This window comes from Sturnus vulgaris, chromosome 5 (genome assembly GCF_052056855.1).
Source record: "Sturnus vulgaris isolate bStuVul1 chromosome 5, bStuVul1.hap1, whole genome shotgun sequence".
Taxonomy (NCBI): Eukaryota; Metazoa; Chordata; class Aves; order Passeriformes; family Sturnidae; genus Sturnus; species Sturnus vulgaris.
Window position 1 is genome coordinate 14,973,635 of NC_142247.1, and position 27,601 is coordinate 15,001,235.

A 27,601-nucleotide genomic window follows, 5' to 3' on the forward strand; every position below is an offset into this window, starting at 1 on the left:
GCCGCGCTCCGCCTCCCCGCTCCCTCCCCCTCCCGGCGGCGGCTCGGGAGCCGGGCGCGGCTGGCGGCGGCCCCGGGTAGGACCATGGCGGACGGCGTGGACCACATCGACATCTACGCCGATGTGGGCGAGGAGTTCAACCAGGTACGCGAGGCTCGCGGGCGCGGCCTCTCCGCTCCGCTCCCCTCCCTCGCCCGCCTTCGTAGCTGCGCCGCCTGCAGGGCCCTCAGCGCGGCGGCCGCGCCGCCGCCATTGTTCGGGCGCTCCCGCCGCCGCCGAGCGCGGGGCTGCGCGGGGCCGGGGCGAGCGCGGCCTCACGGCCGGGCCGCGGGTGCCGGCGGCGGGCCCGGCTGGGCTCAGAGCGCGCCTGGCGCTGAGAGGCGGCTGCTGCCGGCGGGCTGGACGCACCGGGAGGAGAGCGAGCGCCTTCCTTCCCTCGCTTTTTTGCTTCTTACCAGCCTTCCTCCGTCTCTGCCTTTCCTTCCCTGGGGCCGCTCCAGAGGGCTCTTCCGCGCCGGCTCGGCCGACGGGACCCTCCCGGATGCGGCGGGGAGAGCGGCCCCTTCCCGCCGGCGGCGGAGGGGAAGCGCTGCCATTGTTCGCAGATGAATCAAAAAGCCGCCGAGCGGTGGCTGTTTCTCGGCCGCGCTTCGCGGCGGAGGCGGAACTAGTGCGGCGTTATTCTGTTGCACAAACTATCCAGTATATTTTTTTGTTTGTTTGTTTCTCTTATTCGTTATTATCTTCCATTTAATTTTTTTTTTTTTTTTTTTTTTTTTTGGCGCAAGTCCTTTTTAGAGGACGAGTTCATATTTTGTTGAGGAAATGCGGACCAAATAGCCGTGTGCCAACTTTCCTACCGAAACGCGATGTTTGTATCAGTTTTGCATGCCATCTGTCCTGTTAGTGAGTCCTGCACTTCTCCAGGTTGAGTTGCCCCAGATCGCTTTGTTCCTGCCCTAGAGCATAAATAACTACGAACAACTGCACTTTCACGCACTTAGGGCAGCTGTATGCCAGCTTGCCCTACAGAGAACTGGGAAATAGGTGATGGCTTTGGAATTCACAGGTGATTTCTAACTTTCTCAGAACTTGTAGCTTTCTCAGAAGACTATTTCTTCAGATATCGATTAATATAGTAATTCTAAATATTAATAATCTCATAAAGCTATACTATGAAAGAATGCCGTGCTAAAAGGAAATGATGAAAAGCTGATTGGCTTTTGGTTGGTCTGCATATGAAGGTTTTCTCCCTTACAGTTGAATACCCACTATATGAATTTAAACAGGAATGAACCCTAGGACAGACACCATTCAGAGGAAGAGTACATTTTTTGAGATTGTATGATAACTTGATTTTGATTATATTAATTCTAATTTTTCAGGGAAAAAACCCTTGCTTGAATCTGGCAGTGTTTGTGTAAATTCATGTGTGCAGAAGCCCTCATAGTAGAATAGTTATTTGCTGTAAATATAGTGTAAAAAGAGAGTGCCAGAACAAAAGTAATGGAGATGATCTGTTTTGCTCACGTGGTCCTGGTCTACTCAGGTCGTCATTACTGTTGATATTCTTTGTAGCTACGGTGGTATGAATGAAGAGAGTCTTGTGATAATTTAGTTTAGCTTAATCCAGCAAGCAGGGAACCATTTTGCTTTTTTCACTGTGTTCACCACAGTTTCTTGCCTATTGGATTTGCATTTCTGCAGTCTGTTGCTTTAGTTCATAAATCTTGCAAAATATAGGGCAGAAAGGTGAGAAGAGGCTAGTGCCCTTTTTCCATCAGCTTAAATTTGGGAGGTTTGTTTGTTTTAGGGGGGTTTTCTTCTGTATTTTTATCTGTATTACACGCCTTCAAAAAATTGCTGTTTGTTCATTTCCAAATTTCATTTCTGTGACTATATTTAAAATTATATTATTGAAGTGAGCAAGTCTTGAGACAATATAAAAGCTTTACTGTGAGAGATTGACACCTCTGCACTGTCCCATTTCTTTCTGTCATATATGAAAGAAGGCGAGTTGTATTAGTTACTACCTCTTAATTCTGACATCGTTGAGAAAAGTTGTCTAGAAACTTTTATTCATTAATTGCTGTTCCTCATTTGAAGCTGGCAGCTTAAATGGATAAGATGGAACATAGTTCTGTAGATGTGTGAAGATTACAATTAAGAAAATGCTTTAGGGAGAAAGTGATTTGCATTATTTATTTGTTTATGTAGAGGGCATTTTACAGAACATTTTATGTCATTTTTACAGGCATTTTATTTTATTTGTAAAATAAATTGTCTTTATCTGTTAAATGGACTTGCTATTTTGTTGCCCTATATTAATGTGACTTACTAATATTTTTTAAATTGGACTATAGAAACCCTTTCCAGTGGTTTTGGCAGAGCAGGGACTACAAAGTATAATGGCTCTTGCTGTTCTTCTGGATGCAGTACCTGTATTTATACCCAAGCTGGGACAAAACTTTTGTTTACATCTGGAGTTAACCCTCCATTTAGGACTTGTGACTGGATAAATATCCCTTGGTTGTTTTGTCTTGTTCTCCACCTCCAGGTACTCATCCTTGAGGCTATTCTGGGATTTTTTAATGCCTTTTTTCCAAGTAGGAGGAGTGTAGGGATGTTCTCCTTGATTAGCACTAAATGAACCATAGGTTATAAAGGTGAAATAAAGACCACAGAGCCAGAGGTTTACAAGGTGGCTAAGATGGATGACAGCTATAAACTGTCTTGGGTTGTATTTAGTGTTGGTTACAGTGAGCTGACTAACTTGATACCGGATCTTTTGAGTGAAAATGCATCTTTCCTATTCCATCTGAAGCTCATAATCTGTCAATGTTGCCTCTTACTCTTTTATTAACTTATTGTTCATCATAATAATATTTTTTGTCCTTGGGCTAAGAGCTTCAGTCAATTTGTGTCTGACTAATTACATTTTTGTTTAAATTGTGGTTTCTTTTTTTTCTCTTTTTCTTGGAGAATTTGGTGGAGTAATTTTTCTTTTTTTTTTTTTTTTTCTAAGCTGGCTTCTCCATCCAGCAGTCTTTTCTATTTATTTAAAGTCTCACTTTGAGATGATAGTCTCATAAATGTAGTACTTCCTGCATGCACTGTTTGTGCCCTGTTAGAAATAGGCATTGCATGGAATATTTTACCTTGAGCATCTCCCTACATGTCACACTTCTTGCTTTTCAAGAGAGGGAGATCTGTGATGCTTGTTACAACTGTTACCTATGTATAAATAGCTGAGGACGGCATTCTCCGAAGGGCAGAAGACCCTCAGTAAGGTTGAGGTGCTTTAGCAAGTATTAGGGTGTGGTTTTATACACAAAACCCTAGTACATTGCTGTGTGGTAACAGAAATAATAAGGAGCTTGTGCAGGAGGCCAGTTTGGGTCTAACTTGAGGCTGCCTGCCAGTTTGGCCAAGCAAACTCGGCTGCTTTTTTATGGTCATGAAGATTTGACCATGCATTGTCAAGTTCCTTGATGTTCTGATGTTTCCACATGTGCTCATGCATTTAGTTAAACAGTTAAAACTTTTATTTTACACGTATATACACATAACAACCTTTCTGATCAGAAAGAGGATGCAGAAGAATTTAAGGATATTATATTTTAATGCTGTGGAAAAGGTGCTTACTTTGTTTATACTCTCAATGAGTAAACTTGCATAGTTGCATTGTGGATATGTCTAAACATGCCTGTAGTGTTCTGTTTTGATATTTAAATGCTAACAATTAGGGATGAAAGACTTTTCACTTTTTATTTTGTAACTGGATAATAAAGTGGTTTTAGATGGAATAAGCAGTTAAGAGGCTAATTATCGGAAAACTACAGTATTTTAGGAATGTGTTAGTTACTGTCTTGACTTCAGATCTGTAACACAAAGGATTTTGTGTATGATAAATAATAAAAGCTAGCATTTAGTGGCCAGTTAAAGCTAGTTATTAAAAACAGCCTTTATATTGGAAAGACAGATGTCTTATCATGGGAGGGGATGGACACATTGTGGTATAATAAATTTGTACTCAGTAGGGCTGTCCTGGTCAGAAAAAGCATAAGCTGGCAGATCTGCATGTGTTATAAAATATATCAAAAATATGTGACAGTGTATGCATTTTGTCAGTTCTGCTGAAAGGGAAGACGTAATTTCTATATATTGGTAAATACCAACTCCAGAAAAACTTCAGACCTTCTTATCTAGCACCTCTTCACTTTGTTTTAATGTGAACAGTGATACTATGTATGTTTAGTTTGTATTTTTGAATACTTGTGAGTTTTTAGTTATTCTTTGTAACTCTGTAATTACTTTGTAATTTTTAGTTACAAGGGATCAGGTTGCTTAAATTTTAATGCTTTGTTCGTTGTAGGGCCAAGAGCATTTGGGCCTGTAGGGTAAACATGAATCCTGTGGTCTAACAAACTTGTCCATTTCTGCCATAGGCAGTTTGCTATCTTAAAAGTATCAAAGGCTGCCTTTTTTGTTAATGTTCCAGCTTGTATGTTCACACAGTTAATCAAGACCAGAAAGATATTTATGTCTTTAACTTGTTATTCTTCAGGACCTACAAACTTATTTTTTTAAGAGACGATACTAACATGTGTTTAGAGTTTTTGACCACAAATATGGTAACTTGAGTGAAAAAACAGTAAGGAGGAAGCTGGATCATTTTTCTTTTAGTTTTTTTTTTTTTTTTCACAGAAGCAACAGTAAATATTTTTCATGAAACGTTATTTACCTCACTGTTTTTTTTAAATTTGTTTTTGAAGGTGTAAGTTAGTATTTAACTCTTAAATTGGACAAAGTTCTGCAGAAAAAGCAAGTCTAACAGACGTATGGACAGCTTAGAGAAATTTTTCTTAATGACAACAAAAGCCATTTCCAAAACAGCACTTGTAAAGGAAGTAAGTGGTTCTTTGCAGCTCAGAGGAGTATGACTGCTAAGTTCCAAAGAAGAAATAACATGCTGTTTGTCCCTTCTGGACATGAAGTTCCTTGTGTTCATGGCTTTCATATGGGAATGTTTCACCTAATTCCGTCTATTAGTGCAGAATGTGAAATTTCAGTCCTGATTTTATGATCAAATATTTCAGACTGTGGTCTGGTTAAAACATAGACTTTGGAAATGCATTGCTGTCTGATTTGGTTTTAGAGGGGGCCAGAACAGCAGTGCTGGCTTTGTTTCTTAGCATGTTTATCTGCAAGATTGTGAGTTACAGTAGTTGAAGTAGCTGAGACTAGAGAAGTAACATTTCCTGTACTTTTTTTCCTCTTCTGCATCTGAGAGGGAACGGTGTGTTTAGGTAAGTTTCCACAGAATACGGTATGAAGGAGAAAGAGTTGTTGATCTTGTGCAACATCTAACAGGACATCTCTCTTCTGTCTACACTTGGAGTTGCTGGTTCAGATCATCTGTAATCATCTAAGCACACACCTTGCTGGCAGATTGGTAACTGAATGAATTCCAGCACGATGTGAGAAGAAATTCTAGTGAACATCAGGTTTTCTCTTGTGTCTTTATTTAAATTAAGACACTGATGCTTATTGAGGCTGCCCTGTCCCCCTCTGAATTACATGCAGGATCTGCTGCCTTAATAATTCTTTCTCTCCACTGATCAGACCTGAAAGCCTGTGTGATACAAACGATCTGTTTCAGAGGAGTCTCTTGTCACTAGGGCAGTGCAGCAGAGCTGTGGACTGCTGCCCACTCTGGTGTTTTGGCAGTTCTGACCTCAGAGAGATAGATTAGTGTACATAGATCTACTGCAAGTTTGGTGATTGTGTTTTTGCATCTGTCTACTAAGACTAAATTCTACTTCCCTGAAGTCATCATTCATGTACACAGATGACTAGAGTTACTGCACATTTAGCAGAGGACTTTAACTGCCTTTTGACATCAGTCTTAATCTACCTGTAAGATGTCATGTTTAGGCCTGTCTCAGGCAGTTCTGTGAACCTGATTTCATTAGCTATGGTGATAGGAGACTCAAACTGGGAACTGGATAGACTAGCTGAAATATGAAACCCTTAATTTTATTGTGATAAGCTTACCTTTGGAGTGAGATTTTTCTATTGAAGTTTATTGGGACAATGCAGTTTACTGAGGATTAAATGTACTTGCCAAAATGCCAAAATTCAGTTTACCTGTTTTTTGGGTTTTTAAAAAATTAATATTATTTGTTTTAGTTAAACTTTCCCTGTATGAGCAGTAGTTGATAATATTTTTATATCTTCAAGACGGTGAATCTTTTGATCATGGTTGTGGATATCTTAGGTTTACAGCAAACATTGCCAGCTTTGCAGCCTGTGTTTTGTGGAGTCCAGCTTGGTTCTCTCTAGCTGCCGTATATGATACCTTGAACTATTCTGTCTAGGATGCTTCTGTGAATTTCTGGATATAAACTCATAGTCGATACTGAAATATGTCTGATACCAAAACCTGGTGAGGCAGTTTCTGTTCTGGAGCAGAGTATGAGAATGCAGTAAACTGGGGGCATTTGGCTCAGAGGGGTGATTGCTGCTTGCAGATGGACTGGGCATTTGGTGAGCATCAGTGGTTATGCATCACTTGACTTGCTTGTGCATTATTTAATCTCTTTTTGTTGTCTTCTTTTTCATCATAACCATTATTATTTCTATATTTTACTATATTTCAGTGCTCCCTGTTGTGCTGTTTATCACCCGTGGGAACTGATCTAAACTGTGTTGTGTTTTACCATAAGTGATCTGCTCTAGTGGCAGATATTCCTGGCCACAGCAGGGGCATTGGAACTAGATAAACTTTAAGGTTTCTTTTAACCCAAGGCATTCGATGATCCTGTGAGCACTTGCATATGATACAACAGAATTACTGGTTGTGAAAGTAATCTGTTACTTGTACTCAGCTCTGCTGTCATCTTTCTACTTTGTGAGTGATCTATTGGAAACTATTAATGATTACACCTTTTACCTTTTATCCTCTGAGAGTTAACCTGTGGAGGAGGCATGATCCCACATCTTCTCCTTCTCTGCCAGGCTAATCACAGCAGCTCTTGAAAATTTTGAGTATTCTTGGGATGTTGAAACAAACATGGCCCTATTGCCAAGAGCCATGACTGTGTTCCAGATCTTGTTTAGGGTTAGACAGCTATTTGCAGCTGCTCAAACCCTGTGACGGGCACTGTGGCTACTCAAACCTTGGTGGCAGGTGCTGCAGGTGCTCATTCCCTTGCAATGGATGATGCAGCTGAACCAGAGCACCAACCCCTGCCAGCATCAGTCACCCCTTTTCACCAGAAGAAATGGACACTGGAGAGCTCGTTTAGTAAAGGAGAATAATGCAGGGCCATCACAAGAACAGGAGGAAGAGGCAGAACAAGAGGGAACCACTCAATCCCTATTCCTGAGAGAGCTGTGGGATATGCAAAAGATTTCAGCCATCACCCAGGTGAGCAGGTCAACACCTGACTGCTCAGATGCTGGGTAACAGGGCTGGGAGCCTGGAATTAGAGGGTAGGGAAACCAAGGAGCTGGGATCACCTTGTATAGAAGGGGGCATTGACAAGGCAATTGGCAAAGGGCCCCAAGTCCTAAGCCTTTGGAAGGTGACTCCTGTGGAGTGTGAAGGAAAGACATCCCTTCAGGGAAGATGTTCCATGTCACCCAGGGCCATCCGGGTATCCAGTACTTTTGTTATGACCCAGACAGTGCCCATTCACCCACAGACCCAGAAGAATTCTGGTGCATGTGACCCTTGGCAGAAACGTGTCCAGAGCATTCCATTTTCATATGCTGGGTTTGCAGGAGTGTATGGATCCTGTGGCCTGGCCCACAGGAGTGGAAGGCTCTAGTGCACAGGGTACCCCAATGCCATCCAGCTCTGCTGAAACAGAACCTATTTATATTTCTGAAGAGAGGGAGGAGAAACCCAACAGCTGACTGAACTGGAGGCTGAAATGAGCCTGAGTGGAAATGTGTGGCAAAAGCACCCCTCTCTGTCTGGCCCAGAGGTTTTGTGCATCCCTGGCATATACTGTTTTAGGAGAGGGTATTTCAAGGACCCAAAAGGGTACTGGTGGGTGTTCAGTACCACTGCCTTAGAGACAGAGGAAGTTCAGCAGCTGCCTGCCTTGCCTGTTCTCTCAGAGGACCCTTCTGTTCAAATCCCCTGTTTGCTGAAGGTCAGAGAACAGGTGCTGGTCAGGCAGCAGCATTGCACCAACTGGGACTCCATGATTCCCATCCACAAGCTGATTTATCAACTGGAGAGTCAAGCAGTGATCAGCAGGACCATATGGCCAGTGTGAAAGTATAACAGAGAGTGGAGACTAACAGTGACCTGTGGTGGCCTGAATGAAGTCACGCTGTGTCTGGGTGCTGCTGTACTGGACATGCTGGAACTCCCGATACGAGCTGCAATCAAAAGCTGCCAAGTGGTTTGCCACAATTGACATTGCTAATGCCTTTCAGTACCTTTGACAGGCTACAATTTGTTTTCACTTTAAGGAATGTCCAGTAGACCTGGAATCCAGTGCCCCAGGCGTGGAAACATAGCACTAACAATTCTGTGGACTGATCCAGACTGCATTGAAACAGAGTGAAGCTCTGGAACACCTGCAATACATTGATAATATCATGTGGGGCCATACTGCAGCAGAAGTTTTTGAGGAAGTGAAGAAAATAGTCCAAATTATTCCAAAAGCTAATTTTACCATAAAACATAGTAAGGTCAAGGGACCTGCATGGGAGATAGAGTTTTTAGGAATAAAATGGCATGATGGATGTTGTCAGATGCCAGTGGATGTGATCAACAAAACAGCAGCAATGTCTCCACCAACTAGTAAGAAACAAACACAAGCTTTCTTAGGTGTTGTGGTAAATGTTGTTTTTGGAGAAGGCACATATTCCAGATTGCAGTCTAATTGTAAGCCCTCTCTATCAAATGAGTTGGAAGAAGAATGATTTCAAATGAGGCCCTGAGCAACAACAAGCTTTTGAACAAATTAAGTGGGACGTAGTTCATGCAACAACCCCCAAGGCAGGGCAAGATGTAAAAATGTGCTTTATACTGCAGCCAGGGCAAATGGCTCTACCTGCAGTGTCTGGCAGAAAGCACCAGGGGAGACTTCAGTCCATCTCCAGTCCTCTCTTTTGGAACTGGACATACAGAATATCTGAGGCCTCCTATATTCCAGCTGAAAGAGATACCAGAATCTAACCAAGGGACTTGAGCTGCTTTGGAAGGCATTGGTGCTGAAGCACAGCTCTTCCAGCTCCCCAGCAGCTGCCAGTGCCGGGCTGGATGTTCAAAGGGTGTCTCTACACATCATGCAGCTGGAGTTACATGAAATGAATGGGTTACAGTGACCATAAAATGAGCTCAAATGGGAAATCCCAGTTGCCCAAGAATTTTGGAAATGATCATGGACTGTCTAGAAGACAGAGATTTCAGAATGTCACCAGGGGAGGAGATGTCACGAGCTGAAGGGGCCCCATTGTATAATAAACTACCAGAAGATGAGATGCAATATACCTAGTTCATTGATGGGTCCTGCTGTATTATAGGAAGGCATCAGATGGAAGAGCATCATGCCCAGTACATAAACTGGTGGGAGTTGAGTAGAAGGGGCTGATCACTGCTCAGGACTGGCAGTTTATTTTATTTCAGTTTTTAAACTGTTCTTATTTATCCCACTGGTTTTACTTTTTTTCTGATTTTTCTCACCCATCCCATGGAGTGGTTGGGGAGGGAGAAGTTGAGTGAGCAGCTGTGTGGTACTTAGTTGCAATCTAGGATTAAACCATCACACTTCTGCATTCTAATGTATACAATTCTGGGAGTGGGGTTTGTGGATTTTTTTACTTCTGCTTATATTACAATGGCAAAAGTATTGGAATGGAAAACAGTGGCCAGAAGTATTTTTTTCCCACATAAGTTTAGAATATAGTAGGAGTCATAATAATTTTATATGTTTTGATATGGATGAAACTGGTGCTCAGCTTTTCAGCAGGGATGTTGTGTAGGTGGTCATTCAGACTTTGTCTGTGGAACATGGCAGTTATCACCACTTTTGCTTCAATAAGTTTTAAGAGTAATATTAATTATAATCAAGATATCTTTTTATTTTAGGAGGCTGAATATGGTGGGCATGATCAGATTGATTTATATGACGATGTAATTTCTCCATCTGCAAATAATGGAGATGCTCCAGAGGATCGTGATTACATGGATTCTCTTCCACCATCTGTTGGGGATGATGTAGGTAAAGGAGCTGCACCAAATGTTGTCTATACGTATACTGGAAAGAGAATTGCCTTGTACATTGGAAATCTCACTTGGGTAAGTATCTTACTGCTGTTTAGTTGTAGACAGCAAAGTTGTAGACAAATTTGTAAAATTTTTATATGAAATGTTACGAGTATCAAAACCAAGTTGTTATTGTTGTTGGTTTGATTTTCTTTAATTTTTATTTGTGGTTGTGGAATCATTTTTCCTTTTACCTGAAATTCGGAGAGCCTGTTTGGAGCTATTGTGATGTCTTAAAAATCAAGAAAGTCCAGCGAAGTCCAACAAACTTTAGAATTTGTGTCATGTTTTTAGTGTTATGAAAGGATATTTGTGCTACTGTGTTCTTAAGGTTTACAGAGAACCAAATGAAAGAAGAGAACAAGTTTAAACTATTTAATGCTTTATGCATGTAAATACTTCAGGGTTCTAAACGAACTCAATTTTTAGTAAACTTCTGCTGAAGGTTTTAGTTTAAAAGGAGGTTGAAGGTTCTCTGTGATTTTCTTGAAATTACTTTTCACATTTTTCCAGGGCCTTTTTCCATGGGCAGTGACTCTTTCAGCATAACTGTTTTCAGGTATTTGTATTGAGGTTTATTTCTCTGTCCAAGAAGAACAGGTTTATGATAAAACTCACTGAACTGCTGTTGTCTTTAGGACAATTACCTTAAACAGTGCAAGAGCTGGTCAGTAGCTAAATTAAGTGAAGCTTTTATCTGTTTACATGAAATCAAGTTCTTCAGGGCCCACATATGCAAAATTCTATTTTAAAGGATAAATAAAAATATGAGGTTTTTTTCATTTCTGATGATTTCTTGCTGTAGGTGTTTTTTTCATTAGTTATTACAGTATTTCAGGAGCTAATAGGTAAGTAAAGGACCTGACTGTTGACTTAAGTTGTCCCATTTTGAAGTACATGAATGGAATCAGTAAAACGCGCATGAATTAGCTGAACTAATTGTTGAATTATAAAATAAAAATGACTACTCCAAAAGTCAGAATATATTGACAGCCTGAATAAAGTATTCCTCTGGATCAGTTTCACACACACACAAAAATCCATGGAAAATTTAGTTGCCCTTTGCCTGGTGTTTTAGATAAGCTCTCATAGTTGAATATTAAAAATATTTTTCAGTGGACAACAGATGAAGACTTAACTGAAGCAGTTCATTCACTGGGGGTAAATGACATTTTGGAGATAAAATTTTTCGAAAATCGTGCTAATGGCCAGTCTAAAGGGTAAGAACTTGTCATTTGTTTTTTCTGTAGGTGAACTTAAATTTGGAGGGGGAAGGAGTTCTCATTTTCACAATTGTCAGTCTTTGAACTGCTCATCTTAGCTTATTGATCCAGAAATTATTTGGCATATAATTTTATACTAATGACTTAAATTTCAGGTATAAATTTTTGTGATGGTATTGTGTGTCTCATTATTTTGTGAGTTAAAGCTTGTTAGTCATCTTCATTTAAGACTATTTCTAGATTTTTAGTTGGTGTGGTGGTGATGCTTGTTTTTCTTCAGTGTAAGTGCTGTTCCCCCAATCGTCATTATTAAATCTTTCTTTACATCTTTATTTTCCATTAGCTATTTAAAGTAAGTGCTTGAGCCCGTTTTTCACTGACAACCTAAATTTCACTGCATGAATGTGCCTTTCAGTCTCTTTGGCAGCAATGAGCACACAGTGTATGCTTAATAACCTGGTCATATGAATTCATTATGTAGTCTGTTGATACTCCACCAAAAAAGCTGCCTTTGTTGTGATAAATTTTGATGCATCTTGTACTTGCTCTTTTGTTTCCTTCTGTTATGGCCTAGGATGAGTTATTTTATCTGTTCTGAAAACTGGACTAAGACCTGTGGGACATTTTCTGTGCTAGTTGTCAAGTATTCTTTTGCTTACTGTGTGTAATGTTTTTCATGAGGCATCTGGATGTCAGGAAATGAACAAATTGTAGTGTAACTTTTCTTGTTTCCTTTCAGATTTGCCCTTGTGGGTGTGGGGTCGGAAGCATCCTCCAAAAAGTTGATGGATTTGTTGCCTAAAAGAGAATTGCATGGGCAGAATCCTGTTGTAACTCCGTGTAATAAACAGTTTCTGAGTCAATTTGAAATGCAGTCAAGGAAAAGTAAGCTTTTCTTAAGTGCCGTCTTGGAAAAGCAGAAAAAGTAGAATAGCAGGTTTTTAGCACATTGTCTTAAAATTTCTACACCGTTTAAAATAGCCATAAGATACTTAGAGTCCAGGTGAATGAAGTTGTATCTTTCTTTAAAAAAATCACTTCATACACTGTAGAGCTGCTGCATTCTGAATGAAGGTTGCAGCTTCGTTCAGCTCTTGTCTTAACAGCTGGAGGTGCTTTCTCAGTTTCTTGTGGATGTAATTAAAAAAAAAAAGGCACCAGAGCATTTAGAAATTTAACATTTGTAGACAAACTGGTCTAAATTCTAATGTGTAGATGGTCTGTATTTATGATAGGACAGGGAAGAGAGATTCTGTGTTATATTTTAGCACCGTATCTTGTGTTTCCCAGTGTGGCCTTGGGCTTCATTGAAGGAAGGACTGGCAGTCTCTCCAGATCCTCTTCCTTTAGTATTAGGCATAGTATTCTAGCAGAGAATCCTCCCCAAATGCACTGGGTTTGGGTATGGGGAGCAAGTTGGTGCTCATTAGGTCATGCTTTAGCACTGCATAAAGCTTTAGACCAAGTGTTGAAATATTTTAACCTATTTTGATCTATGTAATGACACTTCTGCTTTTCCACTGCAGCCACACAGTCTGGCCAGATGTCTGGGGAAGGTAAAGCTGGTCCCCCAGGAGGAAGCTCACGAGCAGCATTTCCACCGAGTAATAGAGGTCGGGGCCGTTTTCCAGGTGCCATTCCAGGTGGAGACAGATTCCCTGGACCGGCAGGGCCAGGAGGGCCACCACCACCTTTCCCAGGTAAAATTTTGCATATATGGAGTTCCAATCTTGTGTTTCAATATGGCATACTTATTTGGGAAATGATAAAGATCAAGGCAATTCAATAATGAGCTGTAATTAGTGTTCTCAGCTGTAGGATTTGACTGTTCCCTTGTTGATATTCAACAGGAAGTCGTACCTAGTAAATTTGGTAGGAAGACAATAGCTTTTTTAGTTGCATTCTTTATACTATGTCAATATACATATTTGAGTATGAAGATAATTAAAATAGATCATGTTAGCAAGTAGATTTGGCTTAGTTGAGATTTTCTGATTTGCTGTATGTGCTGAGAATGCCTGTTTTGCAGAGTGTAAAGTAACTAATTTCCTTATTTTAGTACAAGTTTGCAAGTGATCAGAAATTCAGCTTTGATTGATGCCCACTGACAGGTCAGTTAGTAGGCACTTAAAACGTCAGAAATTTGAGGAGGAGGTCTTCATGTTTAGTTAGGTATCTGATGTAGCAGAAACATGTTAAACAATTAGGTTTGCCCTGTAGTGAAGTTCTTTCAGCTGACATATATTTTAGTAAATGTAATTCAGTAATGGATTGTCTACCAACAGTCCATGGGACATAGTCAAATTGAAAAATCAGTAATTAGAATCTAAAAGAAGGTTTGGATACTGCATTTACTTTACTTTCTCCAATACAGCTTCTCCCTTATTTTTAATATATATTGTTTCTTAAGCCCCGTATGAAAGACTAGCTGCAGTAAAATGCAATGTTTTCTAGCTTTTATATTTATAGTTTTATATTAAATATTAATTATATTTAAATATTTTATATTTATACTACTTGTGGGTTTTGGAAATCAGGTGATGAAGTGATTTCAGGAGGGGAGCTGTCGGTGTTCAAGATAATGTTCTTTATAGATATCTCTAGATATCTAGTATCAATAGATCCAGATAAGTTAAAAGTTTTCTGAGCTACTGGATCCGAAGCAGGAACATACATGTCTTGTGCATGTTGCACAGTGTTCAGAGAGGGAGGATTGGTTTCTTTTTTGTCATTGTTTTTAAGAATAAAAAAAAGGAAGAATTTTAAAGACTTTTATTTTTTTGTATTTATTCACTCAATTTTTTTTGTCTGTTTGTTTTTTTGTTTCTAATTTTAGCTGGACAAACTCCCCCACGTCCACCCTTAGGTCCTCCTGGCCCACCAGGCCCACCAGGCCCTCCACCTCCTGGTCAGGTCCTCCCACCTCCATTAGCTGGACCTCCTAATCGTGGTGATCGTCCACCACCACCAGTTCTGTTTCCAGGACAGCCTTTTGGTCAGCCTCCACTCGGGCCACTTCCTCCAGGCCCTCCACCACCAGTTCCAGGCTATGGGCCACCACCAGGTCCACCACCACCTCAGCAGGGTCCACCTCCACCTCCGGGTCCATTTCCCCCTCGTCCGCCTGGCCCTCTTGGGCCGCCCCTGACTCTTGCTCCTCCTCCACATCTCCCTGGGCCACCACCAGGTGCTCCACCACCGGCACCACATGTGAATCCAGCTTTCTTCCCCCCACCTGCCAATAGTGGCATACCCACTTCAGACAGCCGTGGCCCACCTCCAACAGATCCATATGGCCGACCTCCACCATATGACAGAGGTGACTATGGGCCACCTGGAAGGTGAGTTCTTTTTGTCTAATGTGTTTGGGTAGCAGATTTTACTCCTCTTGTTGGAAGCATTTGATTTTTCCCTTTTAATGCAAATGTTAGGAACAATTAGAAGTAGGGCCAGAAGGGATCCCGTCAGTCTTGTAGTTTGCCCCTTTTAATTTCTCCAAGGGAATAAATCTGAGAAACATGTTTGCAACAGGAGGAAAATCCTGAAATGCAACACCAGTAATCTCACTTCCCTTTTCAGCTCTGAACTGTTTGTCTTCGCTGTATTTGGCAGTGTCATCATTCCATGTGTTGTAAATGTAAACTTATGTATCACTTCTTATGCAGCAGCTTCTGGTTGTGCTTCTGTCTTAACTTGAAATTCTGACATGTATCATCGTGCTTTGCAGGCTGCCTTTTAAGAATGCTCTGGAGTTTTCTTTTTCATATATGTGCATATGTTGAGGTCATACCAAGCTCATACCGTTGTCATCTTTCAGCAGCATTGCTTGTCCCTTTTTTCTTCAGGATTTAATTAAAACTTGGTGTTTGTCTTAAAAGCCGGGTGTGAATTTACTGCAAGACTTTTACCTTACTTTCCTATCAAGATGTTTCTGCTCATTTGGTGCAATCTTGCTGTGTTTGTAGCAGTGGCTTTTACTGTGGTTAATCCTATCTGTGACAGAGTTCTTAAGTCCCTGACTTGACTTGTCAAGTTTTTCACATCTTGTTTGAAACATATTTTTCATCTGTGATTTCAAGCATCTCTGTCTTGCTGCTGTTTCTTGATTTTCACTGTATTTGTCAAAAATATTGGCATAAATTGTAAGAGAGACTATTTTTACATAGTTAGATTTTAATTTTTCAGTAGTAATTTTACTGCTAGCATGAGACACACTTTTCTGGCTTAAAATGTTTCCTGCAAAGATGTTGTGCTTTGATTATTTTTTTACCACAAAGTTTAAACTCCCCTCCCCCAAGCATTTGTACGTGTGATGTTTGTGCAAGGAAAAATTATAGAAATTCAAGAATTTGGCTTAATTGCCTGAAATATAAGACTATAAGGTGTTGGGTGCTTTGATGGACAAAATCAAGGTTGTCTGCAGTTTGTAGAATGTCTGGGGAGGGAAGGAGTGGGAATAGGACAGTATAACTTACTGTCCAGTATTTTCATTAATAATGTTGAAGCTATCATCCATAACTATTTAAATTGTCATTAATTATATATCATAGGCGTTTCACTGGAAATAACATGTCCATAAGAGAAAAATTACATATTCCATTCTATGGGAGGCACACGAAAAATAATACTCAAAACTCAGGGAGGTATGAATTTTTAGACATTTCCTCTTATGCTAAACTGGCTATAGGATCTTGTTCCACTTCTTGCAATTAAGAGGATAGCATTGCTTATTATTCTGCATTTTCTTTCTACCAGAAGAACTAACACTGTTCTAGAAATATCAAGCAGTGGGCCAGTTTGACAGTCTCAGCATTTATCTCTTAACACATTTCTCCAAATTTTCTATGTTACACAGAGACTGGCTAATAGGACACTGCAAAACCTTTGGGAAAATTTAGGTTTACTTCTGTCACTTTGCAAACCCTGTGTAGGTAGCTGATAATGAAAATGTAATGAGTATGAGGATTCTGCTTTATTACTTCCTCCTTACTGTGTCTAGTAGGGAGATTAAATTGGAGTACCTTGAACTTGACCAGAAATTAAAAAAAAAAAAAAAATTGCTGTAAAATGCTGACATATCATTCAGAAAATTGAGTGTCTTAAAGATGATAACTATTACTTGTTTTTCAAAAGTTACAGCATTCTGGTCTTAGTTAAGATCTGGGAAACAGGATCATATAGTTCTGATTCCAGTACTGTTATGAAAATTTTCTCTAATTTTGCTCAAAGCTGCATTGCCTATGTACATGTATTTCCACATCCATTCAGTTGGGAATCTCTATTTATGTATCTTCAAGGACTTTATGAAAATTGTAAATATTTGTCAAGCACAATATTAAGTGCTGCTGAATGTTTGAAATAGATGGGATGAACAAAAAAAAGACTATTTGTACAGCAATGTTTTAATTGTTTTTTTGGGGGGGATTTTTGTTTGGTTGGTTTGTTGGGATTTTTTGGGGTTTTTTTTTAAGCTTTCAGGATTTTATACTGTAACGATGGTCCTTAACAAAAACCAAAACCAAACCCAGATCCTGCTTTCTTTTCTGTTTGTCACTGCTTAAAGTTGCAAACTTGGATTGTTGAAATTGTAATGATAGCTTCTGAAGTTCTCCTTAACCTTTTAAATACTAGTTTTATTGCTTGCAGAGAAATGGATGCTGCGAGGACACCTCTAAGTGAAGCAGAATTTGAAGAAATCATGAATAGAAATAGGGCGATCTCAAGCAGTGCCATTTCAAGAGCTGTATCAGATGCCAGTGCTGGTTAGTAAAACTCAATGTGTTTGCTGTTCTACTCGACTGAAAAGAGTTTATAGGCTTTTTTTTTAAATTAGGAATCTGAAAGGCCTGAAGCCACATTTTCCTGATAGGATGCTGAATTTAGGTACAGCTTATGACTGATTTTTGTCCTGTGCTTCAGTTAGTTTGTAAGAAAACCTTCTGAGTACTGATCTTAGCAGTATTTTAATATTTGGTGCTACAGTAAATTATCTAGATGGCTGTTTAAGAGAAGATACTCAAAATGGTTATACTGTTACAGATAAAAATCCATATTTTAATTTGCATGATTTTCTGATCCTGATCTTACATCATTTTCAGGGGACTATGGAAGTGCTATAGAGACCTTGGTAACTGCAATTTCCTTAATCAAACAGTCCAAAGTATCTGCAGATGATCGCTGCAAAGTACTTATTAGCTCTCTTCAGGACTGCCTTCATGGAATTGAGTCCAAGTCTTATGGTTCTGGATCCAGGTAAAACTTTCCTCTTCCATCTGCTCTTACTTAAAAAAAGAGAAGATGTAGTGCAGGACTAGTTTACAAAGAAGAAAAAGAAACTAAGGCATGTAAGAAATTAGTGATTTGCTGAGTTGCACAGGAAATAAGTGAAGGAACCAAAATAAGGCTTTCCTGAACCTAAGAAAGCTGCCTTTTAATTAACCCTCTTTTCAAAATTGATCTGACTAGCTTCAGTTTAATTCTTAGTTTTATTGAGTGGTTTTGTCCCATATTTTCCATATGCAGATTAGTAGCCATGTTGTAGTGATCATTTGAGATGAAGTGTATTTCCCTCAGCTGATTTCAGTCATCCTCCTTTCTCAGTATGTACTTTGACTTTTCCTTGCTACGTTAGAAAGTGAGTGCCCCTTACTACCTGTAACTGAGTTTTTAGCCACCACTGTTTGTACCAGGTATCTTTAATGTTATATACAAAAATCTACCTCCATCACAATGAACAAATCTTTCCCTCATACCTGTTTTTGATCAAATTCATACTCATAAGCGGAGTACAAAACTGGCGTGGGGATGACAAGTATTTTGAAGAAAAAGTTAATGAAGTAATTTCTTTTAGAAGACGTGAACGATCCAGAGAGAGGGACCACAGTAGGTCACGAGAAAAAAGTAGGCGCCACAAATCACGTAGTAGAGATCGTCACGATGACTATTACCGGGAAAGAAGCCGTGAGAGAGAGAGGCACCGTGATCGTGACAGAGATCGTGACAGAGAACGAGACAGAGAGAGGGAATATCGTCACCGTTAAAGGTGAGCGTTTCTTTCATGTTCTTCAGCTTTTCTGACTTACTAGAAGTAACCACTGTAGGTTTGAGATTATTTATACCATTCATGTCTGTATTTAAATGATCCTGCAGTTTGTACTGAATCACTTTCTTCTTGCAGCACCTGACATGAGCGTAGGTAAGTAACAACAGGTAATTAACTGGTCTTGGGAGGGAACAAGTATTTGTGCAATTATCTTCTACATTCTGCATGCCATTTCTTTTATTTTGGCTGATAATAGTGTTCCCAGTTTTTATGAGATGTAATTGAACCACTTCTTAAAAAGGCAATAAGTCAGACTGTTCTTGTAATCTTAAAAGGTTATATGAATTTTGTAGTTTTATTTCTTAATTGTATTTAAAAATACTAATTTTGTATTTTAAAATACACTTCTGTAAGGACTGCAGCATTTAGCCCTTCATAGATTGTGTGTGGATTATTTCAATGTCCATACAGTTATTGTCCTTGCACAGGCATGGTGGTGATTTTGTGGGTTTTGGTATTTGTGGGTTTTGTTGCTTTGTTTTGTGCTGTTTTTGTTTTTGTTTTTTTTTTCCTAGTGAATTTTAGTCAAATTCAGGAAGTACAACCAGATTTTTCTCTTTATTTTATGAAATGTGACCTGTCAGTATCTTCTGCCTTCTAGTGAAATCCAGGTGTTAACCTTAAGTAAAATTTATTGTCAGTTGTTGCCTTCCACCCTGCTTTTTCAGTCCATCCTCCTTCTGGTGGTAAAGTCATTTTCTGAAGACTAGTAAACAAATGTATGCCACCAGAATTGATTCTGTTCTGGTTGTTCACAAACAAATGCACATTTTATTCCATGGATCTGAAGTCTTGTATGCATCAGATGTCTAGACAGCTAGAGTAGCATACTAAATAATGATTTTTTTCAATGTACTGCTTTAAAATGCATGGAAATGTTTACATTACATAATGTACCCTTTTGAGGGTTGGGAATTAAAGCCACCCATGATTCCTTACATTTGACAATTGAAAAAAAACCCCACCCTACCTAATAGTGACTCTCTAGTGGTCTTTTCCCTTTTTGAAAGAACTTCCACTACATCTAGACTGAAATTGAAGCTTGTAGATGTGCCTGTCTGCCCAGCTTCCATTTCTTATATTTAACCTCAGATTTAGTTTCCAGATTTGGATGTGGTTTTTATTCATGGAAGTTCATTTATAGATGTTGCAGAGTAAAACTTACAAAAGTCAGATAAGTGTAGTATAGTCCTAAGAGAAAATACATAGTTCTGTATGTGTTAAGTGTCAGCTTTTCAGTCAGGCTTTTTGTGTCACTGACACTCCTTTGGGAGAGAACAAATTATGATAGTAAATGCTCTAGTGTTATGAGAATTAAGTAGGATGTTGTCTCAGGTTCATATACCAGCAAGGAGACACGAATAGAAATAATTGACCTAGAGAAGGGGAGTCAAAGGCATAAATAGGAAGGTGAAACATGGCAGCTGAAATAAAGTTAGCAGTATATTTCTGTTAATGCCACCTTTTGCCATTAAAAATGGATTGGTAGAAATATTTCTGGAACTTAGTAAAAATATCAACTCTGGTTCTTAATTGTAAAATAAGAGAATGAAAAAACATATATAACAAAAGTAAATGCAATTTCATTTGTTGAACTGGGTTTTTACCTTTTATAATAACTGCATATTTTTTATATTTGCAAATAGTTGTTACTAGTAGAGATAACCTTTGAGCTGAGTAATGGATGTATTTCCAGAGTGTTTTCCTTCTGGTGGAGATGAGCAAACCATACTAAAAATTGGTAATAACCTGGAATGAAGGACAATTTTTTTAACCCTTGGCATAGTTGACTAATCTAGCTTTAATTTTTGTGTATTTAGTGTTGTGCAAATAGATACAGATTTACTGTGCCAAGTACAGATTTCCTTCTTCCTTATCTCAAGAACATATATCAGATATCAGCATTATCAGTATTAGGTTGCATTTTATAATTTCTGAAGCACTATTTATGGTGAGGCTGTGATTTCAGTCTCAGTTAAGGTGGGATTTATATTTGCAAGATCCTTCAGCTTTGTTGTGTGCTGGGACTTTTCTTTCTAAAGGGTGTCTTGGTAAGATTCCCTTGTGCGAAGAATATAGGTCCTGAGAACTTGATTTAAACGGCAAATTTAGTATACTATATGTAAATGAAAGCATTTGGTATTTTTTTAAAGTTAAGTTGTAAACATTTTGTCTTGTTGCTGTCTTAATGAAGAAGAGCTTTATTGTAGTTTTGTTTTTATATATTTATACACACACACATATAAAAGAAATACAATTATTTCCTGGTTTGTATGTTTCATTTTCAGTAAGATGTATGTTTCCCATACATTTTTGTTTCATTTTTTACATTGAATAATATTCATAAACTGATTTAACACTCAGTCATTTAATAAATATCAACAGTGCTGATATGAGTTATTCCCCATATTACTGTGTTTTGCCAGAAAATATGAAGTGACCTCTGTGCCTGCACCTTATGAATGGCACCTATATTTCTCCTTATTGTGTACCTATAGTCATGACTGTGATACTGTACTGGCATTTTTTTCCAAAGTGTTACACGTTTAGTTCAGAAGGATTCTAAGGGTCCGTTGTGAAAACTTTTGTAAACAGTGAAATTTGGTTTGTGCTGTATTACATTTATAGAGATGGGTTAAATTGGAATAACTTACAAAATATGTTTATAAAAGTAAAACTATAAAAAGTTTAGTTGTATCATATCAGGTGTTTACACTTCTGTTTGTACACTTAATGATTTAAAATTAAATTGTTGTAAGATTTTTGTGCCTTCACTTGAGTAAGACTTCATGTGCATCGACAATCTATTCTCCTGAATTACTATAAACTGAATGCTTCCTTGGAACATTTTGCCTTTGCTCATAGGAAGCCTGCAAATATAAAAGATAACAATAGATTTAAGACAAGTGTCTAACCTGTATTAGTCAAAAAAACCTGGGAATCCAATAGAATGACATTTAGAAGAATTAACAGCAAAATTAATGTGTACAAACAGAATAGTAATTTCATCAGCATGAGTCCTGACTTATTAGGCAGAATTTTTTTTAACTGATAATCAGTAATGTATTTCTAGCTGATACATTGTCCCAATCTTAATCTGTCTGAATTTCTATAACTGCTGAATGTTAAGTTTTTCATTTTGTTTTTGTTACTGGGTTGATTGATTATTTCCTATTTAAACTGGATTTGGATTGAATTGCAAAGACAAAAATCACAACATTGTAACAGGTGATATGTATGTAGGCTTTGTACTCCATATTTCATGTTTATTCTCTGATTTTTCTGCTCTCAAACCACTGTAAGCAAAACAATTTGAAGTCTGAGGCTCATATGCTTTTTCAAAAACTGCTCTCAGGAAATTACTTTCAGCTTTCAAGTGATTCAAGAAGTAACATGGTTAGATTTTTTTGTGTCAGTAGGAGGAGAAATGGTACTGATGGTTTACATGGTATTCATTATATTATTGCTTCTCTAAGTTGGAACGATCCTGTAATTGTGCTAATAACCACTTAAACATCGAGTGAAGTATGAAATTAGCCTTTTAAGAAACCTTGTAATGATTTGCAAATGCCTGTTTTTAATAGGCTATTTTAATAATAAGCTTCTAGTTAATATTAAGTGAATCATGTGGTAACATTGTTCAAGACCTGGGTATATATACCTGTCTAGAATTATATCAGGTCTTAGTCTTAAACTATTATGAATATTGTTTACCTAATTTTTTTTTAAACTGTGTGTTTTATGTGGGACTAGCACTATTATTTTGTATGTACCATTCACCAGAGAAAGAATGCTTTGTGCATCTGATTCAGTGTTTGAAATCCAGCATAGCATGATAGAGGCAAGCAGTGCCACTGGTTTATGTGCTTCTTAAAATCTGTTTTGCCATTACTCTGGTGCTTTGCAGAAACATAGAGTTTGTCTGTTAATGTTCAGTGATGAATCTGATTTTCTTGAGGGTGAAACAAGGATTTAAAAAATGAATGGAATATCTTATGCTACTTATTTTCAAAGGCATAGCTTTTATTACTTTTTTCCCATGAATATGTTGCTGTAATTTTATTGACTTCTGAGGTGTCTTTAGACACACTTATATTTTTTTGTTTCTCATATCCTGGGCTTTCTATTTCTGAATTCATTAGTTTTTGCAAATTTGATCTGTGTGAAAAGTTCCTCAAGAAACTTTTAGGCATATGAAACACAGAAGTGAAATTGTTGGTTTGATGCAATTGTTCTTCAAAGAATGAAAAAAATTCACTTTTTTACTTTTGCTCATTGTGGTTTGAGAACTAAGATTTATTTTTACCAAAAAAAAAGGAGACACATGAGAAATCTTCATTTTTGTTTTCCTGTGGCAGCTCGATCTACCTTTTTGTCTCTTCCTCATACTCGAATGTGAAAAATACTTGCCAAGAATTCATATATTTTTAATTTGTAAACTAAAGATTGGTGAACAGAGAGGTGCATTCAGAAAATTCAGTTAGTTTTGGTCAATAGGCAGGCTGGGATAATAGAAGAGAGATACCTGACAAATGAAATCAGTTTAGGAGGATTTTGCCCCACGCAAAATTATTTATGAAGTCATGACGTTGTTGTGTTGATCTTAAATTATACACTAAGAGTGAACAAAGACAGCAGGTAAGTACACTCATAATAGAAGGGGGGAACAGGCAGCAAATGTGAGAAGGTTCTAGTGCTGATAAAATAGTCTGTACGTGTATGGTGAACAGAACCACATGTGTATCTCTGCTTACATGCTGAAAGACAAATACAAAATCAAGCTTGAAATTCCTTCTTTCTCGCTATGTTACAGCTAAAGCATCAGAATATTTGGGGCATTTTGTCATGTTCTGGAATGTAGGTTAAATTAAAAAGAAATTTTTGGCTTTTAAGCTGATACTTTCTGGGATTTTTGGTTTGTGTATTTTTCTTCATGTATAGAATAAAATAAAGGAGAATTACATGAAATAATTCATAGGAGCTTCTAGGATATAATAACAAATGTATATTGTGCATTTTACTGAAATGTGAACATGTGAGATTGAAATTCAATCTCTGAAAATAAACTACTATATTAAAACTTAATGGCTATATGTATATACAGCTTTAAAATTGCTGTAGAATTTTCAAAATTTTAAAGGCTGTTTAGAGCTTTTATGTGAATATTTGGATAATTGGAATTAAAGGGAAAAAATTAGAGCTGCTATTGCAAGATGCTTTTGATATATATAAATAAGAAATCTATTGGGCTTTTGTTGTAAGAGTGTGTCTTTGTGAGTAAAAAAAGTGCTCAAGTTGCATCTTGCATAAATACAGAAATGTTTGATCACTCAAGTTCTGGGATTTCATTTGTGAAATGTGCTGGCATAAACCCCTAACTTTTAAACCACAAAGTTTCTATTCAACACCTAAGTCTGAAATTTGGATAGATTTGGTAAATTTTCGTAGAAATGCTGAAACTGATTACTGTCTGGTGTTACATTGTACAAATCTAACACGTGCTTGGGACAGATAGCTTATGTATGAGCTTGAGGCAGATGGAAAGATGCCAAGAAATACTGACTAGAGATTAAATTTTTTTGTTACTTCAATATTCTACTTGCTTGTAGAATACTGAAAAGGGCTGAGCACGCAGGTATAATCCATGCAGATTTTTTTCTTTTTGGAACCACAAGGGTTTCCAGTTTTGCAAAGATACAGTGGCAGAATACCTGGAACCAAAATGTACACCGCTTTGGATTTTAGTTGGTCATGTTTTTGAAAATGAAGACTCAGTGTGGTGCTGACCATCTTAAAAGCCCTATACCATAAAGCATTAAACATAAATTCACTTTATTGTGCATTCTTTAGGATTCCTGTAGTTCTCTAAGTACCTTTCCAAATATAGCAAATTATTCCCAGGAGCTGAAGCTTTTTTATGGTAGTATTATAAATCGTATATAGGGCGCTTTGGATCTGTTAACTGTTGTCATAGACATGATAAAGATCCATCATTCTGGCTGCAGCAATTGTATGATGAGAGCAGCAAATTCTGATGTGCAGTCTCACAGCTGTCAGGTACTGTCTTCCTCCACTAGAAAACTGAGATTCTCTCCTGTCTGTTTGTCCTAACTTAGCTCACAACTCTGAACATATTTTTCTTGTGGAGGTTTGCTACTAATGAATTTCAAAAGTACATAACTACTATGGAAACATTGGCCTCTGGGTAAAGAACTTCCCCAAAAGTAGTTACTTGTTGATGCATTCAGGACCTGGGAACAAAATCTGTGAATAAGAGAAGAAATTGCACTCGATGATTTGGATTAGTTTATGTGCATACTGTAGTGTATAGGGTCTACTTGGTTATACTTTGGATTTTTTTTTCAAGTTATTGTTAACAGTCACTTTTAGGAAATGAAGAAAAATTGCGTATTTAGTTTTCCCAGCTTTGAAATTTTTGAACTAGTAGAATATTTGACAGCTGTGTACTGTTGCACGTTCATGAAATTGCTTCTCTAAATGTCTTGGTTTTCAAATGAATAATTTAATGTGTTGGGTTTTTAAAATAATTTGATTGAAACTATTTTGAAATTATTGAATGTTGAAATTGTGAATTATTAATGAAATTAAGATAGCTAATTGTTTTGTAATGGAATTCAACTGAAATCCAGTGTATGGAATTATACCATCCCAAGTATTTTGTGAACTCTTACAGTAATTAACTTTGAATTGTGTGGTTCCCTGATTTGCCAAAATAGATGAGAGTAGTAAGTAGGGCTTGGGTTTTTCAAGGGCAAGTAGGTGAGGAAACCTGCAAATCTACATTGTATTAATTGAAAAGTGGGTTCTTGTGCATAACTGCAAGTGTGTATTTTTAGATGTGAACCCCATCCAGCTTGCTGCTAGTCTTTTGAATTACTGGTGTCAGATTCTGTGTTATTAAGCTGTGAGCCATCCACTTGATTATACAATCAATTACTTAAATGTCAAACCAGCTTAAAACTTATGTAAGTGGGCAGGTAAAAATGTAAAAATCTAATTGTGGTTAAATTACTTTAAATTCTTTTTCAGTTACTCTTGCAGAATGCATACTTTAGGAAGTGTTCTATATATAAATTTTTCAGTCAGTCACAGAAGCAGTAGTTATTTCTTTATCATCAGTACTTTAACTGTGAAGTTTATATTCTTTCAACTTTGTTGTACAACAACACTAATCTTATTTTTAATTACTGTATTAGAAAACTACTTCAAATGAATAGCTACTGCTTCTGAGTGTTTTGTGTTAGTTAACATCATGGTGAAGTAGATGCACGAGTTGTGTATGTATAGATAAGCCAACAATTTTCTGTGTGTTTTGGGGACTAGCAAAATCTACATCACAAATTTTGACACATTACAGCTGAAGGAAGAGGAACAGCATGCAAGACAAGATACATTCTTCAAGGAAAGATGCTTGTCCAGCAGTTTGCTTCATGTGATTGAACTGAGCCTGTAAGGATTCATGGATAATATGAACAGGAATAGATCTGAATAAAGCAAATCTGCATACATGGTAACCAGTAGCTCTTTTACTTTTTTATGTTGCTTAACTGTTTTATTTGAGGGAAACCTGTGTGATTTAAACCTTATAGCTTTTGCAACTTTATTACTGGTTATATACATTTGGCAATTATAATGTGCAAGCAATTGAGAAAAGTCAAGTAAAATGCTTGTTTTTATAGTAGTTTGTTCATGTTAAACTGTTCATATAATGTCTGTATACAGCACCACTGATTACAGTAGATGTAGTGTTGTAATAAACTGTTTAATGGGGCTGATGTGTAAAGCTGTTCAAGTTATTTGATGTTTACACCTCAGGGAAAGTCATGTGTTCAGCAATATTTAAAGATAATGTTACAATGAAAACATTGATGCTGTCTTCAGAAACATCGCAATAGTTCTTGCCTATGCCTCAACCTAATCTTGCATTCAGCGAGTTAAACGTACTAATGTTGCGCTCTCCCACTCAATTTTGATACAAAAATAGGTGGTTACGTAAAACCTTTAATTCTGTTTTGCTTTTTAGCAGTGTTTACCTAGGTGGCTTGTGAATTTGCTAATTGACTTATAAAACTGTAAAAACTGCAGCTCTCTGTGGTCAGTTGTTCTGAGGATAGACCCACGTCTGTGATTTTTAGCACACTGAAAATTTTGTCTCTCATACAGCCTTGATCCTGATTGACACTACAGTTAATATAAACATAAACTATTCATATAAACTTAAACTGCCCATAACAAGGGGTAGAAAGGTTAGGTTTAAAACACCCAAAATCCTGCAGTTGTTTACAGTTTTATAGTAATAGTGCTTGTGTGTGTTCCCTGTCCACCCCCAAGGCCGTAGCAGTCTGTACATAGTTGTATATTAGAAATGTGCCAGAAGAAACAAGATGTTACCATTTTTATGACTTCATGGGTTTGGTATTTTCTTAATACTTCGGGGTTTATTCACACATGCATATAAAAGAGAAGGTACATTTGTATGTCCTTGTTCACCAGTGGGCAATATTTAAATGTCTTAGCAAAAAATGGCACTGATTAAATTTGTCAGATGAGGTTTTGTAAATTTACCTAAAAACAAATTAATGGAGCACTCAGTGAAAGTAGGCGTCAAATTAAAGAATTTGTTTTAAATTTTATCAAGTGTGAAATGCAAGCTAATAGAAATTGCATAAAAGCTGCAAAAGCTTCATTTCCGTCAGCCTTGCACAAAGGCTCACTTTTAGTCTATGCTAAAGCGTTACGTAACAGACACGCTCTTGGAGTTGTCACTCGTCCAAATAGCTGCACTTAATGTTTTAAGTTAAGTTTCAAGACCTCAGATGGCTTTAAGAGGGAGCTCTTAGAAGCCTCTTGATTTCCTTTTTACCAATTTTGAAGATTTTACAGCTGACTTAAAATGTTACCCTGTTCAGGAAAGCATTTAAATCTGGTTATCCAGAGCATATAAAGCATGTGCTTACATGTCAT

At 37.8% G+C, this 27,601-nt stretch overlaps 1 protein-coding gene across 5 annotated transcripts; it reads left to right on the plus strand.

Annotated features, from left to right (window-relative positions):
- CPSF6 (cleavage and polyadenylation specific factor 6) lies at nt 1–26,408 on the plus strand. 5 transcript variants are annotated; one of them, XM_088164938.1, is made up of 12 exons: nt 1–144; nt 10,115–10,324; nt 11,408–11,511; nt 12,254–12,399; nt 13,041–13,214; nt 14,351–14,855; nt 16,065–16,157; nt 17,161–17,276; nt 17,613–17,766; nt 18,365–18,556; nt 18,692–18,709; nt 25,995–26,151. In XM_088164938.1, the coding sequence occupies exons 1-10, from the start codon at nt 85–87 to the stop codon at nt 18,552–18,554; spliced, it is 1,752 nt and encodes a 583-aa protein (XP_088021064.1). In that variant the 5' UTR covers nt 1–84; the 3' UTR covers nt 18,555–18,556; nt 18,692–18,709; nt 25,995–26,151. The 5 variants fall into 5 exon arrangements, with proteins under 5 accessions (XP_088021064.1, XP_014735242.1, XP_014735249.1 ...); XM_014879756.2 differs by lacking the exon at nt 18,692–18,709 and having other exon boundaries at nt 25,995–26,408; XM_014879763.2 differs by lacking the exon at nt 18,692–18,709 and having other exon boundaries at nt 18,368–18,556; nt 25,995–26,408.
- Nucleotides 26,409–27,601: the final 1,193 nt, after the last annotated feature.